General features: G+C 47.6%; 9 protein-coding genes across 9 annotated transcripts; 3 read left to right on the top strand and 6 right to left on the bottom strand.

Annotated features, from left to right (window-relative positions):
• Window positions 1-664: 664 nt before the first annotated feature.
• On the top strand, window positions 665-1,201 carry V1518DRAFT_409175 (uncharacterized protein). Its single transcript, XM_066902303.1, has 2 exons — window positions 665-993; window positions 1,074-1,201. The coding sequence occupies exons 1-2, from the start codon at window positions 757-759 to the stop codon at window positions 1,125-1,127; spliced, it is 291 nt and encodes a 96-aa protein (XP_066762054.1). The 5' UTR covers window positions 665-756; the 3' UTR covers window positions 1,128-1,201.
• On the bottom strand, window positions 1,137-3,772 carry V1518DRAFT_409174 (RNA polymerase I-specific transcription initiation factor RRN6-like protein). Its single transcript, XM_066902302.1, has 5 exons — window positions 3,529-3,772; window positions 3,367-3,473; window positions 2,958-3,309; window positions 2,315-2,902; window positions 1,137-2,254 (listed from the first exon to the last, which is right to left on the bottom strand). Exons 1-5 carry the CDS (start codon window positions 3,650-3,652, stop codon window positions 1,257-1,259), a joined length of 2,169 nt encoding a protein of 722 aa, XP_066762053.1. The 5' UTR covers window positions 3,653-3,772; the 3' UTR covers window positions 1,137-1,256.
• Window positions 3,773-4,059: 287 nt separating this feature from the next.
• On the bottom strand, window positions 4,060-7,274 carry V1518DRAFT_403017 (vacuolar protein 14 C-terminal Fig4p binding-domain-containing protein; the record flags this gene model as incomplete). Its single annotated transcript, XM_066901858.1, has 3 exons — window positions 4,060-4,643; window positions 4,710-7,211; window positions 7,271-7,274. The coding sequence occupies 3 exons, from the start codon at window positions 7,272-7,274 to the stop codon at window positions 4,060-4,062; spliced, it is 3,090 nt and encodes a 1,029-aa protein (XP_066762052.1).
• A 626-nt stretch (window positions 7,275-7,900) lies between these two features.
• Window positions 7,901-8,799, bottom strand: V1518DRAFT_403016 (uncharacterized protein; the record flags this gene model as incomplete). Its single annotated transcript, XM_066901857.1, has 5 exons — window positions 7,901-8,189; window positions 8,245-8,272; window positions 8,338-8,566; window positions 8,600-8,674; window positions 8,701-8,799. 5 exons carry the CDS (start codon window positions 8,797-8,799, stop codon window positions 7,901-7,903), a joined length of 720 nt encoding a protein of 239 aa, XP_066762051.1.
• Window positions 8,800-8,880: 81 nt separating this feature from the next.
• V1518DRAFT_424628 (uncharacterized protein) lies at window positions 8,881-9,275 on the top strand (the record flags this gene model as incomplete). Its single annotated transcript, XM_066905871.1, has 3 exons — window positions 8,881-9,018; window positions 9,092-9,109; window positions 9,204-9,275. The coding sequence occupies 3 exons, from the start codon at window positions 8,881-8,883 to the stop codon at window positions 9,273-9,275; spliced, it is 228 nt and encodes a 75-aa protein (XP_066762050.1).
• Window positions 9,276-9,387: 112 nt separating this feature from the next.
• Window positions 9,388-14,284, bottom strand: V1518DRAFT_409163 (uncharacterized protein). The gene is made up of 4 exons (XM_066902301.1): window positions 13,204-14,284; window positions 10,286-13,151; window positions 9,939-10,238; window positions 9,388-9,883 (listed from the first exon to the last, which is right to left on the bottom strand). The coding sequence occupies exons 1-4, from the start codon at window positions 14,071-14,073 to the stop codon at window positions 9,582-9,584; spliced, it is 4,338 nt and encodes a 1,445-aa protein (XP_066762049.1). The 5' UTR covers window positions 14,074-14,284; the 3' UTR covers window positions 9,388-9,581.
• A 670-nt stretch (window positions 14,285-14,954) lies between these two features.
• On the top strand, window positions 14,955-16,616 carry V1518DRAFT_409159 (putative serine esterase-domain-containing protein). The gene is made up of 3 exons (XM_066902300.1): window positions 14,955-15,103; window positions 15,159-15,306; window positions 15,366-16,616. The coding sequence occupies exons 1-3, from the start codon at window positions 15,069-15,071 to the stop codon at window positions 16,494-16,496; spliced, it is 1,314 nt and encodes a 437-aa protein (XP_066762048.1). The 5' UTR covers window positions 14,955-15,068; the 3' UTR covers window positions 16,497-16,616.
• Window positions 16,544-17,710, bottom strand: V1518DRAFT_409158 (thioredoxin-like protein). Its single transcript, XM_066902299.1, has 3 exons — window positions 17,486-17,710; window positions 16,980-17,423; window positions 16,544-16,924 (listed from the first exon to the last, which is right to left on the bottom strand). Exons 1-3 carry the CDS (start codon window positions 17,581-17,583, stop codon window positions 16,756-16,758), a joined length of 711 nt encoding a protein of 236 aa, XP_066762047.1. The 5' UTR covers window positions 17,584-17,710; the 3' UTR covers window positions 16,544-16,755.
• Window positions 17,711-18,928, bottom strand: V1518DRAFT_409154 (uncharacterized protein). The gene is made up of 5 exons (XM_066902298.1): window positions 18,650-18,928; window positions 18,503-18,585; window positions 18,279-18,448; window positions 17,983-18,218; window positions 17,711-17,898 (listed from the first exon to the last, which is right to left on the bottom strand). The coding sequence occupies exons 1-4, from the start codon at window positions 18,915-18,917 to the stop codon at window positions 18,131-18,133; spliced, it is 609 nt and encodes a 202-aa protein (XP_066762046.1). The 5' UTR covers window positions 18,918-18,928; the 3' UTR covers window positions 17,711-17,898; window positions 17,983-18,130.
• Between the last annotated feature and the right edge of the window lie 224 nt (window positions 18,929-19,152).

Genomic DNA, 19,152 nt, shown 5'->3' with positions numbered 1-19,152 from the left:
ATCTACACGACGTGAGCAAGCGAGAATAGCGAGCTTATGCACTCCACTTTGCAGCAGACATCGGGATCTCGTACGTCGACAACAATAGCGCCATATCAACAAAAGCTGTGCGGGTGTAAGTAGAAGATGAGGAAAAACCAAAAGGAAACGAGGGAACGGTGGGGTGTCGGGGAATTTATAGCCACGGTGGGAGTCGGGATTCAGACAGAGTATTGTTGACATTATGGCCAAGTACACGACGCATCAAACGATTTGACCTGCACCCCCAGACATGGCCCTAGCCTAACACACATGGTCGCACACTCTTGCAGATACCACAGTAGTAGCAAAGAGATCTAGACGGCAGCGGGATATATGTGGTTAGTCGAACTGTTGATATTATGAAGTTACTTCAGACACAAGCAAGCGCAGACGGTACATCTTGTGTCCACCAGCATCCAGCACCGAAAGAAACAGCTATTCGCAGACCACTCTTCTTGCCATACCGCTTCTGCCCAATCCACTTAGAATTGTCGCAGTGATACAGAACAGAGTCGTACGATGCGGCTGACTTGATAACGCAATCGGGGTCCTGTGATTAGTTCAATCACGTTAGCAGAGAGAATAGAGAAATCAAATTTTCCAGCTGCTACTCACGGCTAAGCTTCTGATGAGTGCGACCATTGTGGTTGTAGACTCGAAAGCTGCAACGACCATTGATCTATCTAGATTTTGAAAACCCTAACCGTAGCACGCGTGTTTGACGCGTCGACGCGTATGTCCAACGATAGTCACTTCCGCGATCGCTTTCCCAGAATCCGAGACATGCCGGCGAATTCTGCGAGAGACGAAGCAAAGATATCATCAACAGCGCCTACGTCTCCAAGCAAGTCTCGGGACGTGCTCAATACTCTGTACGAGATATCTTTGCTGCTTGACACGGGTCTGGACAGGACTTCTTTCGAGCTCTGCACCAAACTGTGTGAGCTTGGTGTGGCTCCCGATCTTTTGGCGGTATGTCAGCAACATTATGATATTTATTTGGTCTATGATATTGATAATTGATATACTGACTGGCCGTGCGCACGCTGAAGACCACAGTTGCGCAGCTCTACGAAACAGCCACATCTAGATCGAATCACCGATAATATTAATATGCGTTCTTTTGTTATTATCATCTCCTACTCTACTATAAAGTAGCAAATCTATACACAAACTCCCATCAGATCCCGTAAACATAGCCAAAAATACGTTAAAATCCGACGTCCAACGTCTCATTAAATTTCCCAACTAGCTGTTAGCTGTGTCATGTTCTCATTCGGCGCAGTATTATCATGTGGCCGTTTGAAATCTACGTATTTCGATAGCTCGCCAAACACGCCATCTCCAAAGCCATCATCGTCTACCAATACCACAGATCCTAAGGCAATATCTGCCGCAATCTTGCGAGCAATGCGTTCACGCCGAAGCCGGACCTTTATTGGAATAGGATCCACTGTCATTACACTCGCCTTGAGGTCGCCTGAAATTCGAAGCGTAACTTCACGGAAATCTGTTGATAATGGTTGGACCCATGTCGTCATCAGCATAGCGTATATGTCTTGTGCATTTGAGCTAGCGGACGCAATATATGGAAGATTTCCAATATAATTTCGAGATACCGAAAAACCTCGTAATATGGTCTGTATTGGCAAATGGTTTAACTCCGACGAAAAGCTTGAGATGTCAGAAACAGTGTTATTCGTAATCGGTAATTCATGAAGTGAGTGCAATCTGACAGATGTTAATTTAGATACTTCATGGAGTTCCTCTTGCAGACCGTGAAAAAATGCAGAATTTTCCATCGGAACCAAACCGTCATCGTCTTCGACAAACGCAGCTTCATACACAGCGCTTAAATCAACAGCTCGAAACCCTGGAATTTCGTTATAATCAGCCTCCGGCAGCGGCTTGCGCCGCAGCGCCGTCGACTCTCGTGAATCAGCGATAATATCCAAAGCCTTTGGTGACACCAAGCCTGAGTCCGAAAAGTATACGTTCTGAATCAAGCTATAATCCATGAGCAGCTGGAACGTGGTAATAAGTTTGGGAAGATTGTCCTTGATAGATGTGCGAGGAAACTTCAGTGGAATTGTAATCATATCCAATGATCGGACCTCTTTTTCACATTGAAATATATAAGGATCGTCAAGAGAAACAGGAATATCGTCACGCAAACCAAACTGATAGCAACTCGTGATTTGGTCGGCGCTTGAATATAGTAAACAATAGGAATCTGCAGAGATTGTTAGTGCACAGGCCACACCACATCACTAGCTCATATAAATACACGTACCGTCGTCAACCGTGAACGGCGAGCACCTTAGCGATCGTATACCATCGGTAACCTTGTAATGTGCCCAGCTTAACGATTCCTTCGGAAACATTCTCAGGTCCATCCATGACAAGCAGTCTGACATCGCGACAAATATTTCGTTCGGTCGTCCAGGGATAGATTTAATATCGCATATTGCAGCAGTACTTTTTGGCGTATACATCAAAGAAGTACTTTTGGCCGTTCCTCGAATATCGAACGACTGAATGCTGCCTCGATTGTATACAAGGACATGATTCAGATCTAGACCCCATTGAATCTTGTGTGCCCTTGTGTTCTCCGTGACATCTCGCATTTGCATTAAAGTTGAAAATCTGTTGTCCAATATCTCTCCAATTTCATAAACTCCAAAGGTACCCGTGGTATCAATTACTCCCGCTTGTTTCCAATACCACGGGTTGCATGTAACGTCTGAGTAAGTCTGTCCCATTCTCTTGCTAATATGCAACAGGTAATCTGCGGAGACGTATTTAAAGTTGCCGAATTCTGAAACAGCCATTCCGGGTCTATAGAAGTGACAATCGGAAGTGGTTCGGATAGCGACGAAAGCTATAGACTACATTAGCAGAGTCCCCGTGCCAGAGAGAGAAGAGCCCAAATATACCCCTTGCATTGTCAGAAAACCAGTTCCCTGAAAACTTGATACCGAGTATTTCACTATTCATATCCAACTTATGAGTAGCGGAGATTTCTGGCACTTCTATATTCGTGTAGCCGGAATCGGCCGCGTAAACCGTTGTTTTGATTGCTGCAAAATTGATCACTGAACCATTGATCCCGCTCACGTATGCCATGCATCTCTTGCGACTGTCGCTCGAGTAATCTCTGAGAAAGCCGTAATCAAGTAAGTCGCTCTGTAGTGGATGAACCAGAGGAGGCAGTTCTTGTCTCGCAGAGTCCGCTGTGACAGTCCGCAGAACCGATCCTGGTACAAATGTTTCCGGAGCCACAACACCCTAAAAAGACCTAGTTACTACTGTTGTAGGGTGTGAACCACTAAATATTATACATACCAGCTGCCGCCGTGCAAAGTCAAGTGGAAAGTGACTTCTGTCGTCTGCAGTGGCCCGCGAGCCGGCAGCCCAAACGCGGTGATAGTTGCAATGTCTAAATTTCACTCCTGGAGTAGCTGTTATTAGTATCACTTCAAAAGATGCTTCAAAAATAGTTACTACCATTATCATGCAACTTAGGATATATCCACGACTCGCCATCGCTCGCCAGACTGGGAGCGTAGAGAGCAGCTCCAGGTGTACCGTAATCTAGACGAACTCCATATGCTCCTTGTACCGGCCACATTGAAAGTCTGGACCCAACGACAAGTCCATTAGTTATGTGGCGACGTCTTTGGCCCGGTTGAAAGAGTAATTCCAGCACGCAGCAACGCTGTCAGCCGATCTCACGCGCGCTCTGTCAGTGAGAATTAAAAAAAAATCGAAGGTGAAGGTGAGTAGCTCATGGGGTTAGGGTATTCAGGGGCAAAATCGTGCTGCTGCTGCTGCTGCCTCTGCACGGAGGAGTTCATCATGAGTTCGCTTCTAATACTTATATGGAAACGGCATATAAACTCAGCAGCGACATTGAGGTGGAGAATTGAAACTATGTATTTAGTTATATATCATTGCATTTGGCTGTCATACGACAGAGCCGACATTACAAACAGACTTCCAACATCGTAACATATACCATATACAGACGTTCCACCTTCACTTCTTGCCTGACTTTGCTAGCCTTGGCTGATCTCTGACACTGCTGCTCGACACACCTCCAAACACGGCGTTGTTCCCAAACGCTGTCGCGCTAAAAGGCTTTCCGCCAGACATGAACGATAGTCCCGATCTATGGTGATGTGTTGACATCTGCGCCTGAACCTGCTGCGGAGGTTGAGGCTGTGGCGTGGAGGAAGTCGTAGCGCGGTGACTAGTACTGTTAGGAATATCAAGAGCAGACAACCCAGCTCTGGACTGGGCATGTCGACGTTGGCGCTCATGCTTCATTTGAACAGTGCGGAATTTATCGAGTAAGTCATTCCATCGCGACTCATCAATCCGACCTTTGAACCTATTGAAGACAGCTTGCTTCCCTGTCGTTGCGGGATTCGCCACATTAGACGAGGACGATATCATCGCCGGCTGCGGGACTATATGCAAATACCCGATGGCACTAACTGAATTCAATCGATTCCGCAGGGTAGCGAATGCTGAGGATTGAGGCAACAACATCAGAAGACCGTACAGGCACCGATACAAAAATGGATATTTTTCAGGTTCAAGTAATTGCAGACGAAGATCTAAAACAGTTTCAAAGTTAATACTATGTCACAGTACTTTCAGAACCAAACATGAAGACTACTCACACGTAAATACTGGCGACTCCAAGAGCTGAATCAATTTGTCCACTTGAATCAGCAAGGACACAGTAATCTCCAGATCTGCAAAAATCTGCAATAGATGAAACGCCTGCTCATACGCCTGCGCAAGCAAGCACAGTGAAAACGTAGCAACTGCATTGTGACACCACGAGCGAAATAATGTTACAAAGAAATTGGTTCCATCCTTTGTGTCGAGATTTCGGAGTCTGCGTCTCAATCCCTGAAGCTCTGGAGCGGTAATAAGATTGTTGTTCAAGTTTTGGATCATAATACTCGCAAATTCGACGTCATCGTCACGTTCCAGGATCTCAGCCAATGTCCGATAAATGCGTTCAGAATTCAAACTGACACATAGTTGTCGGATAATCAAATTTCCTCTTGTCTCCAGTAACTTTCTGTCAGTACTGAATAGAGAGAGTAAATTCAACATAAATGATGCGAAATATTCGTCCTCTGAATTGTAAGAAATTTGTGCCAGTAACTGCAAATCTTTTGTAACCACAAGATCGCTAGAGTCAGACAATGTTTTCAACAATGCCGGGAAAGTACCGTCGTTAATGGCTAATATCTTCCGCGACGCCTTTCTATGCAACATGATCAACCAATCCAGAGCAGCGACTCGCGTCTCCTCCCTCTCGTTCAAAAAATGTAATGTGAGAGCATTGACAGTTGCAGGGTAGTCGAGCAATAACTCGATTTGCTGAGCCGAGATAAACCGGCCGGACGTGGTAGATGTGATGGCTTGACTTTCATCTACTGGTGCAGAAGGAGCAGCATAAGGAGCATAGCGGGGAGCAGGATTCGCCAGATTCGTGGATGCTAACTTCGTCATCAGACTCTCCTCTTCGCGGCCTCTCCGCTCTGTTGAAATTGATCGCCGACCAAATGCAGCGGGCGGTGACAAGCTTCTGTTTGGACGAGGCGATAAACTTCGATGTCCTGTGCCCGACCAAAGTGGCGTGGCGGGCGTTGACGAATAATTTTCGTTCTCTTCGCCATCCTGGATCTGTGACCGCGACATAGCTTTAGAAGTGCTGTCGGGTAACGACATGATTAGCTGCATCAGCTCTGTGTTCACTCTAGCGGCAGCTTTTCGAAGTTGTTCATTGTCGTGTGCCATAGTTGGCAGAAGGAGTGAGAGGAACCGCGGAACAAATGGAAGTAAATCGTCCGGCGAAATATCAAAAAAGGCCTCAATCCACTTTAGGACCGTGAGTTGGATTTCTTGCTCAGTAGAATCCAGATGCGATAGTAGAATGTCAATGACTTTGGCAAAATCAACTTTCACGTCCTGGCCCGGCAGATATACGCCTTCCATGATAGTGTTTTCCATATTATTCTGCTCTTCTTCGTCAATAGCAGGACCAGCGTCGACGCTCTCAGTACCTTCGTCCGTCGGGGCATCGTCTTGAACTGAGTCCGCAGTAGCAACAACTAACTCGCTATTAGGAGATGCCGCATCTGCATCCGGTTTGGGCTTATCCGCGACTGGGTCAGTGAGTTTGGTATCTTGCTTTGTCACATCTGCTCCGTTCGCCGAACTTGCAGCCTCAATGACTGGCACAAGTTGGGCTTCTAATTCCCTTTGCTGAAATGCGCGCTCGGCTCTGATTTCGTTAACAGATCTCTTCAGCTCAGAAATGCGTGTAATTTCCGCCAAAAATCCATCTAGTGCTCCTTCGGTCGCTATCCGAACATCTTCATTCGTGTCACTAAGGAAATTCAATAATCCACCGATAATTTCAGGTAAATACGAAACAAGTTCCAGATCAGGAATAGAATCTAGAAGCGTAATCCATGAGACCAAGAACATTCTGGTGAAAGGGTTAATGACGTATATTCTGTCCGTGAGGAGTGGTATAAATCGCGCCAACGAAAAAGCCTGGTCATTTGATGGATCTTGAACTGGCTCATGTGCCAACACAGGCTTTGACGGATCCGTCTCTGAAGCCGCTGGGTCAGGCGGAATTGGTTCTGGCGTCGTATGAATGACGGAGACATAAGTAGCGGCTTTTTCCGCGACGATGTCTTTGATAAGCCTGTCTAAAAGGTCCGCACCGTTCTTGACCGTCAATTCTGAATCTGCGGCAAGTCTACAGAGAGCATCGAAAATCTCGTTGAAATATAGCAGAATTTCACCCTTGGCAACCTTTGCGATGTTGTACATGCTCTCGCAAGCGTAGTACCGCACTCGAGCATCCTGATCTCCAAAACAAGCTAGCACCGGGGGTATGATATCTTCCAAATATTCGGCCACATTCGGTCCCAGTGCAATGGCGGACGCCGCAAGACCAATAAGACCACCGTTGCGTGCATTCGGCTGGTGAACCGCATAAGCAAACTCATGACATAGTTGATCAACAATTGACCGGATCTTGGCGTAATCCTTTTCCTCAACGCACTGCCGAATGCACTTCTCTAATTCTAAAGCTGCGGCCTTTCTCTTCTCGTAAAACCTGTCATTCAAACCGCGCTGAACATCTCTATCTGTGTCAAGTGTTAGTCACCAGCTGATTCGGATCACGGCAGTTTCAGTGGTAGCGTACTCATTCTGATATGCGATGATTCCAAATGTAGCTCTACAATTAGAGTCCTTCACGATTGCTCGGTTTATAATCAAGCAGTCAGAGCTCCTGCCGACTCTTTAGATTCGATATTGTGACCTGCGGCTTGTGGGTTACACGCTCTCATTACGCGGATTGCATGTTTTCACCCGCCACAAAACCCTTACCTCGTTCTTAGACTTCCACGACCGGTGTGCTTGCTGTGTTCTTGAAATGTGATATTCGTTGCATCTTATGAAGTATACTAGACGTACGGACTGCTTGGTCATTTTTGCGAGGTGCTATGGATATCCTGAACTACCAGTGCTTAGATAACGGATGTCATATCTTCTCTAGTTCCAAAGAACCGACTTCAGCAGCAGTTTTGAGATTCCACGTGTCTAAAGCTATCACTGTTGGAGCTGATATACCTGTAATATACCTGTATCAATATACGAAATGAAGAATCGTTACCGCTCTGGTGTATTCTGAATCATATCCGGATACTTCTTGCCGTTAAACTCAGATTACAGATGCAAACATTCTTCGCTAAAAAGTCGTTGATGTACTGCGATATCTATTTACAACATTAAACCGAATGTACAGGTAACCTCCAAAATGACCCGAAATCTGTTACTCCTTTCCTTTGCTCTCGACGCCCTTGTCTTCGATGTCTCTAACGGCAATCGGCCTCTCTCGATAAAACAGAGATGTCGGATGTCGTAAGTAGTAGAAATAAGATTTGTCGTTGCCGCCATATTCGACCAGCGGTTCGATCGGATTGATCTGCTGCACATTCGATATAGTTAAATTTGCCGCAGCAAGTGGGATATCTCCAGATGGTGTAGTGCCTACGGGCTCATCACCAAGTTCTTCAGGTAGAATTAACTTTCCTTCCTGGATCATCCGATCTCGCTCTTCCCTACACCAACAATTAGACCTAATTCAATCAGCAGGGTATATATTAGGCAATTTACCGGAACATTGGCTCAAAAATTTCAAATCCTGTGAATTCAAGACAGGGAATGATCAGCTGCAACCCCGTACTTTCCACACGCAGGAGAACAAACCACTATACACGCCAGCAGCTCCAGCAACAACCGGAGGCATTATTCTAAGGAAGAACCGTCTCGACATCTTAAGCTCACCTTGAAAGGCGGGTGATAAAGCTGATCCGTAGTGTCGCGAACTACTTGCCTGACCGCCCAAAGCGAGATTATAGACTCCCAACGTAGGGTAATCTTGAATTTTCAGTTCAATACCCTTGACGTTCACATCGGTCGCGGCGCTGCGGCGAATCTGGCCAATCACAATTCATCTGGCTTGAATGACCACGAAGTAGTCCTCCGGTAGACACCATTCTAATATCTCGACGTTCACACAACGGCCTTCGGTTTTTCTTTTTTGCTAAAATATCGGTACGTCTTTATTACACGTTCAACTGCTACTTTCGATTGTATGGCGTGAGTTTCATCTTCCACGGAAGAGTGGACCGTCCGTTCAAAGGATGCAGACAGCTCCCTTTGCTTCATATCAACTACGGGGGACCAGCAGACACATAAGCCAACATTGAAAATCGCTAACGCTTTTTGAATAATTGCAGCACATTTAAAATGGCCGGCGGACACGGACACGGACCGAAGACTTACTCGGGTCCGATCTCGATTCACCCCCCGCGTATGCTTTACCGCGTCTCGAACATCATTCTCGGCGGTTCAATGTGGTTTTGGATTATGTACAGATTAAAGCAGGTGCGCTATTAACTTTGCTACATACGCATTTATCGAGATATCTCTGGAAGAGTACTAACGCTGGACGATATAGGATGCCCCGGTTATGTTTGTACGTTCGCACGATTATGCCGATCGGTTTGCACACCAGACGACATGGCTGTGATAGTTCTGTCATCTTAAAGTACTAATTTTTAATTTTACAGGGGTTCCGACACCCATGGGAGGGCCATCACGGACCAGCTCACCAGGACGAGCATAAAGCTGAGCACCATTAAGTCAATTGCTCACACACAGGATAGAACAGTTTACAATTCCGGGTTTCGTGGCTACAGGACAAAGAGCATGTATCATAATCTAAATATTTTATGCAAACTGATGTCTTGCTGCTTTTGTTTTAGTATGCAGGGTTTCAAGAAATTTATTCATTATGCGATCGAGAACGCGATTTTCATTACAGCGCATCTTAACCGGTCTAAACATGAATATCGAGAAACATCTATTAAGCGATCAACCCATTCAAGCAGAAGCATTCATTTCATTCTTTTGTTATGCTCCAACATACCAACTTTTTAGCCTAAAACTCACAAACAGCTCAACTCCTTTTCGTGCTCTTCCGAAAGTACTTTAAATTGCTTGCGGACCTTCCGACGTCCGCCACGGATGTATCTTCGCATATTTGTCATCGAAGATGCTAACATGGGGAAGACGTATTTCTCCCCTGCCATAGATCCCACAAAGTTGATGGCACCCACGACGAGGATCACGCCCTTAAAGAAGAAAGACATGTCCGTCAGCACAAGCAAATTGAAAATCCACCGGGGAGGAACGAAGAGAACGCAAATAATCAACGTGGTAGTTACAACAATCGTAGCCATGAATGGTACTGTAGAAGCGTTAGCTAATTCAGAGCTAAAACAAGAAGCAAATGCTAAACTTACTGTTCTTAGTCATAGCCTCTCGGTAAGGTGGACCAACACTAAGCACCATGGCAATAAAAATATACTGGAAGCATGACGCCAGAAATAGGGCAGTATTGTCTGAGCTCTGCACATGACTGTCGTCAGATCCTGGCACCGGCGGTGTATAGAATGGCTGCTGCTTGACCAGTCTCCAAATCAAAAACTGAAAGCCAACGTTGATCACAATTTGGCCTATCAAATTCACCAAAATCTTCTGCGACACAAGATTCGCAGTTGGTCGCTTGGTGCTCAGTACAGGATACGGATTTGACCATGCCACTAATTGAAGTTAGCACTTTACTCAACGAAAAGATGCAAGTACTTACTGAACACCGCAATAGGTAAGATCAGGAACATGTCGATCATAAGAAATTGGAAGTCACCCAAGTTTGTGCCGGATCCGTACAAAATACCAACGGTCGAGAACTGGATGGCGGAGTATAGAGACATGTACTTGAAACAAGAAAAGCTTGTAACCAACGATGCGCGGCCCTCACGAATGACATCCGGAACGCAAGAGATCTCAAAAATTCTGCTTGTGAATGGCGCCGCGACGGATGCCTCTGCCTCTGACAACGAGATTCCAACATCGGCAGCCTTGAGAGCGCCGCAGTCATTAGCACCGTCACCGCAGAAGCAAACAGTGTAGTCGATTCCCTGAAGTTTTTCCACGAGCTCGTGCTTCTCATCGGGCGACATGCGCGCATAAATGCTAGCTTGGATAAGCATTCTCTGAATGGTTGTCTCGCTTCCATGATTTATTATCCAGCGGAACGCATCTCCGGTGACTGCCAGAGTATAGTTTCGTAACGAACCATATTCGTGGTCTCGCTGTAGGTCTGCCATGACGGAACCTGGAGTTGGTCGCGGTAAAAGTGTAGTCGAGTCCAACACAACCCGTGGATCGTCAATGCATTCCCATCGAAGAACATCCGCCGAGCTATGAGCTCCCAGACTGGCCAATGCCTCGTCAATATGTGGTGCAAATACTAGCGCAGTCCTGTTAACGAGTCCGCACTCCCTTCCGACGCTAATTGCAGTGAGAACGTTATCCCCAGTGCACATCACAGTTCGAATATTTGCTTCATCCAACTCATTAATGATCGACGCGGTAGATGGCTTCAGCTTGTTCTCAAACACAATCAAGCCAACAAACTCAAGATCAGCTTCCACATCTTCTCGCTTCAGCTTCTGCGCCTTCAGCCAATTGACCCGACGAAGCTTCTTAAAAGCCACACCAATAACACGATAGCCTTTGTGAGTGTAGTTCTGAAGAAGCTCATTATAGTCATCAGGAAGTGTCTCAGGTCTGCAAATACTTGGCATGACTTCAGGCGCACCCTTCACATAAGCCAATAGGTCCGGATCGTGCAAACGGCGAACCAGAACACTCATCCGACGAAGACCAGAAACAAATTCAAACGAGCGAACGATTCCCAAGTCAGCCTGGACTAGCCCCTTGTCTTCCGCATGGGTATACGACGCAATCAAAGCGCGGGCTAGCGAAGGCGGCGGATGAACAACTGTCACACCTAGTTCGCTAGACGCTCTCATAGGTGAATCCATGGAAGGCGACCGGTTGTCGTATTCGCTCTCTGGAATGCTTTCGTTCGACGGTTTGAATACTTCACCATCTTCCTCGAATGACCACATTGTGAATGCGAACATTTTATAGTCCATCGGATCGCCTAGCAATTCACCGTCAATCAATCGAAGCGAATGACACGTCGCCATTGCAAATAACATATTTGTTTGGAGTGCCCAATCCGCGTCCATATTTTTGGCATTTGTCGGCAGAACTACAGAAGCGTTACCTAAAAGACTACCGAATATATGTTGCCGTTTGTTAACAATGTGAACGCCAAAGACATCAAGTCCTTCCTCAGTCAAAGTTCCAGTCTTGTCAAAACACACGATATCCAGTTTTCCACCGACGTTGACACGATTTGGACTGATGCAAAAAATGCTCTTGCGCTTCAATCGTGATAACGCAATATTGGTGCCGATAGTTAGGGTAGCAGGAAGAGCCGGAGGCACGACAATTGTAATCAAATCTAGCGATCTAAATGCAATCAAACTAGCAGGTAGGCCGAGTTTGATGAATGTGACTGTATAGAACACAAATCCAACGGCAGCCATAGCAGCCATGACGGCAATGTAGCGGAAAGAATCTCTGTAGAACTTAAATCCGGAAGGCTTCGGGAAAAGCATTGAACGAACCAGGGCGCCCTTCGTAGTGTTAAATCCCGTGCGGACAACAAGAGCGTACGCGACTCCCTTGTTGTTATCCTCATCATCGTTAGCATCATTTGCATTGCTGCTACCCGTTCGCGGTGCCTGGGTCGTGGTTTCAGAACGAGTAGTCTTTCGAACTCGCACAATTTTTGTCCCAGAAAATAAAAAGTTCTTGGCAAGTTCAGGCACGATTGAGCTCATGTTTGAGTCCATTAACAGATTTAACGTTTCCGGGGTTGCAGAGAGCTTTGTAACTGGTATTGATTCGCCAGTAAGCATACTCTCATTAACGATAGAGTCACCCGTAAGTTGAATAGCATCGCAAGGGAAGACTGTTAGCGACGGATCGGAGATTTCATAGATATCACCGGGAACCATTTGGCTCGAAGGGATGATAACCCAAAATCCGTCTCTCAGAACGCGCACGTTACAGACGAACTTTGAAATTTCGCGCATCCGGGTCATGTTGGTCTTTGTTTCGATCAACGCATTGGTAATACTGATAACGGAAATGACGAAAATACACGTCGCGTAATAGTAATATTCGTCCAGCGACCAGAGGATCATCGAAAAGAGCTGGAATATATAAAACGGATGAAGCACCTCTTCAACTAACAGTTCCACGATAGTCTTGTCCTCAATGTCAATAGCGTTTTCTCCAAAGACAAGCGCGCGCTCATCGGCCATCGCGCTGTCAAGTCCTCGACGAGAGCGTCGCGGATCACTCCAAGAGGGATCTTTCCAGTCAAAATTTAATTCAAATTTTCCTTCAATAGGGTGCAAAAAGAGGCGCATATAGCGATAATCAAAATAATGCAGCATCGGGATAAGAGGATCCTGGACATCTTGCGAGGTCGTGAGATCGCTTGCGCTTTTGCGGAGGGCGAATACCGTAGACATCGGGAAATTATACGAGATCTTCGTGATGTTATGGAACGACAGCTCACCCCATTGATTCTGCGAACAGTATTAGAAGAGAACATTGTGTGTGAACAACACATTTGCTCACCTCGAGGACAACCCAGTCGCAGTTACAGATCGGAACCCTTGTACCGATCATATACAAACGCCATTTGGGGATCCATCGTAAAATCAGATAGACGACTCCGCCGGTGGCGAGACACAGAAACAAAAATAGAGCATATCGAAGCTTGTTGGTCTTGTAGCCGGCCAGAGCAATGATCATGTCTTCTTCGGGAAGATACACGGTCTGCTGCAAGATCTCAGGAACCACCCGATCGTAAGAGTCGCGTCCGTTAAGCAGTGGTCTTGCTGTAGAGTCCCGATTGTTAAACTGCTTGCTGTGATCCATCGAGCCGTTACTCTGCAAGCGACGACGGAAAGAGCCATCAGGCAGTACAGAGTGCAAGCTGTGTGTTTCGTCGTCCGAGTCCATTCCGCCAGCTTCGAAAGCAGACAAATCGGTTGCATACTCCCCGCCATTCTCGAATGGCTGTTCAAGCGCATCGTCGTATCTGTAGCCATGTATGTTCATATCAATCTCATTGGCGCGTTCGACCGCACGACCATCGAAGAAACGGAAGCTACGTGTCGATGACAACGAGCGCGAGCGCGAGCGCGACGTCGAGTTGCGATGAGGAAATGAAGAAATAGCGGACGGCACGCCTTCGGGGGCAGGCCCATCGAAGGGACCGTCTTGCGCCATCTCACTATAGTAACTCGATTCGGAGATCGCAACGGAGCCGCGACGAGGTCGACGCCCTCTTCCGTAAGACGCACCAGAGGCCGAAGACGCCGGAGATCCAGATCGCTGAGGAGGCTGTGTCGACGAGAAATCGGCCGTATACGCAGGTAAGACCGAATGGTCCATTGTGCCGTCCGGCTTGTCGCCGCCGACAGAAGCAGAAGACCACGACATGGACGTATGCCGCAGCGAAAGAGTGCTACCGTCCGGATCCTGGCGACGAATGTCGCACGCAGTACCCTCCGGTACGGCGTTCAGTGGCCCTGAAGAGTTAACCACCAGTACCAAAAAGCGCGTCAAGCAGAGGGAGACGAATATCGTGAGACGGGCTTCTTGATAAGACGCGGAGAAGAGTGTATAAACGCACGGACGACAGCTGTCGCGAGGTCAGGGTAACTATCAGTGTAACTCATGCATGAGCGATAGAGACAGTGAAACCCAAGCTCTACTGCCACACCTTCGTTCAGTTCACGAGATAACTACGTGGGAAACGTCTTTACGAGCCCTCTACTAGCACAGACGCTAATTAATGAGGAGATTCACTGGTCTGAGCCTTCGGGGCCAGTCCGAGTTGTAGTGTGGGAAGGTAGACTCATCGGTGGTGACATGACCGCTGCAAACCGAGTCATCGTGCAGATATTGAGCTGTGTACAGAGCACCAACGTCCCTTCGAGCAGAGGCGACCTTGACGCGCTGCGCGGTAGTCTCTGGCGAAACTGCTATTACGAGTAGATCTGCTGATGAGATATGTCGAAGCTGCCAATGCACAGCGCATTTGTTTATACCTTCGCGATCACCAATCAAGCGCCACGCGGCCACGCTGTCTCTACTCTGGCGCTGCTGCATGCGTGCCAACATGCCCCCGCTGACGTTTCCTGCGCCGTCTGCAGCAGTTCTGCACGCGACCGTCACGTCCGGCGGGCGCGACTACGAGAGTCTAATATCACGTGCTACCGCAGCGCGGACCAGCATCGCGCTCGGAGGAACCACGCAAGCCGCGCCGATCACGTGATGACGATCAGCCGTGCAAGCCCGCTGATGCTCGGCTGCCGCCACAACGACAGCCACCGTCAGCAAGCCCTCTACCTCGCTCGGAGGTAAAAAGCCCGGTCTCTGCTGGTTGCCATCTCTCTGCTAAACGGGAGAAATTGAACCATCAGTTCTTCATCATGAGCGCAGACCATTTGTTCGTTCTTCTTCATGGGTAAGTTCATCGTCGAAATCGCGGTACCATCCTACTGACGCCGATTGCTCTCAAGGCTCTGGGGCAAGCCCGCTCATATGGAAATGGTGAAGGAGAATCTGTTGAAGCAGCATCCCGACGTCAGCGTGCTTGTAGTGTCTACGTACAGTGGCAATCTGACGTATGATGGCGTCTCTGTGTGTGGCAACCGGGTTATAGAGGAGGTATGTGGCGTCGGCGAGCATTGATTGCGATAGAACGTCACTTGCTAACTCAATTACAGATGAAAGAGAAAATAGAGGATACCAAGAATGACGAAGGTGTCGTAATCACGAAAATTAGCATCATCGGATACTCTCTCGGAGGCTTAATTGGCAGATATGTCGCTGGTGAGCTATTTCGCTCCGGATTCTTTGATACCATTGCGCCTATGAACTTCACGACATTTGCAACGCCGCATCTTGGAACTTATATCGGCACAAAAGGCATTACCAGGTCCATGTTTAATATGTATGGAAAGAAATTGCTGAGTCAGTCGGGCCGCGATCTGTTTCTAGGTGACGATTGCATTCTACCTAAGCTTTCGGATCCTTCCGAGTGCTACTATCAAGCGCTGGAGAAGTTTAAGCGGATATCGCTGTACGCCAATATTGCCAACGATAGGTCCGTTCCTTTCCATACTGCATTCATCGCTGTTCAAGATCCCTTCCGTGACCTGGAGCACTATCGACCGTACCATCTCAAAGGCTATTCGGAACCAGTGATTGTTGATCTATCGAAGCCGATGAAGCAGCTCGAAGTTCCTTATAAACGACGTTGGTCTTCCAGGGATTATGTATTCACTGGAATGCTGGTGTCAATTGGTCCTCTCGTTGCTTTTCTTGCGGTGATTGCGATAACAACGGCAGCGCAGTTGTCGGAGCTGCGGATAAGGTCGTTGACGGATGGCAAGTCGCCAGACAATGCTGTGCTCTCAAAGCGTCGGACTTCGACTGCCCATCACGATGTTGGAGCTGGGCTATCTCAGAATGTGGTGGAAGGCCTACTTGACAATCCTGTCGCGGATCACTTGGATTCTGACAACATGACCGCGGCAGACGGAAGCATGTATTCAACGAGCGACTCGGAGGACCTCCAGAAGAATGTCTCGTACTATTCGATTGATCTGCTATGCGAAGCACTGGAGGAGCAGGAGCGAAGCGCACCAGTCTCAACTTCGGCAGCAAAGATTTCACTTGAATTGCTCGAGGAGCAGTACGCCATGTGCGAGTCTTTGAACAAGTTGCCGTGGAACAAATATGCCGTGGAGATTCATTCCTCGCTGCACTCGCACGCAGTTATTGTCAACCGCAATGGAAAGATGACAGAGGGCAACACTGTCCTCAGTCATTGGGCTCAGAGAGCTGTTATTTGATTATTTTACATAGATATGTTTTGGCTGGAGATGGCTGGAGTTGGAAGTTGTAGTTTGCTTGTGTTTGTATATGTCATAGACTAAAGTTACATGCGTTCCAGGAAGTAAAATTAAGCATACATAAAAAAGTAGTATAAATCTCAAAGACGCCTAAGCAAAATTGGCCACTCCGTGTTCCCGTTATGTAACTCGTGCGCATCCGCGCTCATTTATCGGAACACCGACAGTGGCTACAGAACCGTCAACTACTTCACTTTGTCTACAACTTCTGGAAGAAAGTAGGATCGTCCGCAAGAATTTCCTTCACAATGTCAAGGCCGCCTTGCAGTTCGCCGTTCACGTACAGTTGCGGGAACGTAGGCCAGTCGCTAAACTTCTTGAGGCCCTGGCGCACCGCATCATCTTTTAGTATATCAAAAAAGCCGAACCTTCAATCAACAGTCAGCACAAACCTAATCTGTGAAAAGCGCCAGGCCAACTTACCGAACTTGGTTGTCTCTGAGAATCCCAACGAGCTGTCGGCTAAAACCGCATTGAGGGGCAGCCGGTGTGCCCTTCATGAACAACATGACGGGGGCGGCGTTCACGAGCTTCCCGAGTCGTGCCTTTAAATCCTCTTCCTCCGAGACTTCCGGCTCTGTGCCACTGGTAGGTGCTGTGGGCGCCGCGGTGGTCACTTCGGCGCCACTTGCTGGTTTCTGACCAGATATTTCCTGAATAGCCGCAGACAACTCCTTCGGGTCGGCGCCGGATAGCTCACGCACAACTTTGCCATTCTTAATGAACACAAAGAACGGAACAGCAGACACCTCAAACGTCTCCGAGATCTCTGGATGTGCTTCCGCATCGACGGAGAGGAAGGCAATGTCCTTATAGAGTGTCGACAGATAGCTGAACACAGCGTTCATTTGAGTGCATGGTGCAGCCCTGACAACATTAATTAGAATAAACACACCAAGCCAGCAGTCAGTGAGTAGTCCTGAGCATACCAGGGTGTGTGGAATGAGATCGTGATGGGGGTAGACGAGGTCAACGAGGTCGTGTACTCGTTGAACTGAGACTCGCTCGTAATTTCGACAACAGACATGATTACTTGTCGGAGACGAGGACAACAGATGCGAAAATCGAGCTGACGGCAAAGACAACCAAGAAGACAAAATACGACGGGATTATATGTTACAGTGCGATCTGCCGCCGTTACTCATCATCATCGTCGAGTGGGCGCAAAATTCCGTCAGAGTTCGAAGGCTCAGGAACTCTATTCTGCCGGGCGCTTAACGCGTGTTTCGATCTGATAACCACTCACCCGTCCGATAATCGGTTCTCTGAGACCGCCTGACGCCGGTCAATGCCAGCGCATGACTGAATGGTTTGCAGGGGATATTTGCCCCTTGCAAAGCAACTACCCATTGTCAACTTATGTCAGCCCATTCACGACCTTGAGGATTTTGACCGTCTGTGATGGAGGGTTAGGGTGTTTCCATACCGCTTCCCAGCGTCGAGTTGATTATATTCTCTTGCGATGTGGAAGGAAGCTATGGGGCAAGGTGGCATGGGGTGTTCATGGAAGCACAGAAACTATATACAGTTAACTGACGCCAGGCAGAGGCAGAAGCTGCTCCATTGTTAACTTTTCAGTCTATTCCCCCACTCTTTCTGAACTTGCGTTTCTCGCTGTCAAATTTCTTCTTTTTCAAACGCGCTTCGTTTGTCTTCTTCTCTCTGCACGAAATACAATTAGTAACAAGCAGGTATTCAGACGAATTCAGGGTATTCGCGTACATTGCACGCCATTTTTCCTGCGTCTCGGCAGACATTTCATCGGGAACAAACGCGCACTCTTTGATCAGGCTGTGTAACTTCTTGAAACATTCATCCAAATTCCCTTGGCTGCTCCTGGTAGTATCATCCTGGACCACGACTTTGTTGTGCTTTGTTAGGTACCGAAAATGCTGTATCTCGCGGTCAGTGACAATACACGGAGACAATTTGAAGACACTCCATACATTCTGCTTTAAGCGCTCAAGAATGGAAGGCGGAATCCAGGTCATGGCGTCCCAGCTGCATTGAATTAACGCCTTCGTGTTCACTGCCGTACAAAGTCAGTCAGGACGGGTGTGTTCTGCACCTGGTGCGACATGATCGCGACGTACACTTGTTCACATTTTGGCCACCAGGCCCGCTAGATCGTGAAAAACGAATTTCGAATCTATCCCGAGGAATGTCGAACACGCTAAAATTCTTCAACCACTCCCGTGCCTGCTTCAGATCTGGATCGGAAGTATCGCGGAAGTTATTCGGAGAATGTGAGCTGCATCGTCTAAACAGCGTGCAGAATGGCGCCAGACGATGTGACTGCAGCGCATTGAAAGCGTAGCATCGTCCGCTGACGGTAAACCAACAGACACGAGGAGTTCCCATTTGTATCACGTCGTGCCGATTCGTGGACAAATCGCGGATGAATAAAGTAGCGCCGCACGTCATGCGGTTACAATTTCCAGTCAAATAGAATTTCAAGACTGAAATGCTGCTGTGGAGCGCAAGACTCGCCCGATTTCTTAGCATTTTGCAGGTTTTTTTCCTGTATATTAGTTAGATCAGTCGTAAAGGAACGATCGATCCACAGCCGAAATTCTTGCAGAGCTAAAGTACCAGT

The sequence above is a fragment of the Limtongia smithiae genome (assembly GCF_038497785.1).
Source record: "Limtongia smithiae strain NRRL Y-17922 unplaced genomic scaffold V1518scaffold_1, whole genome shotgun sequence".
NCBI lineage: Eukaryota > Fungi > Ascomycota > Lipomycetes > Lipomycetales > Lipomycetaceae > Limtongia > Limtongia smithiae.
Note: the sequence above shows the minus strand (reverse complement) of the source record. Positions and strands in the feature narration are given on the sequence as shown.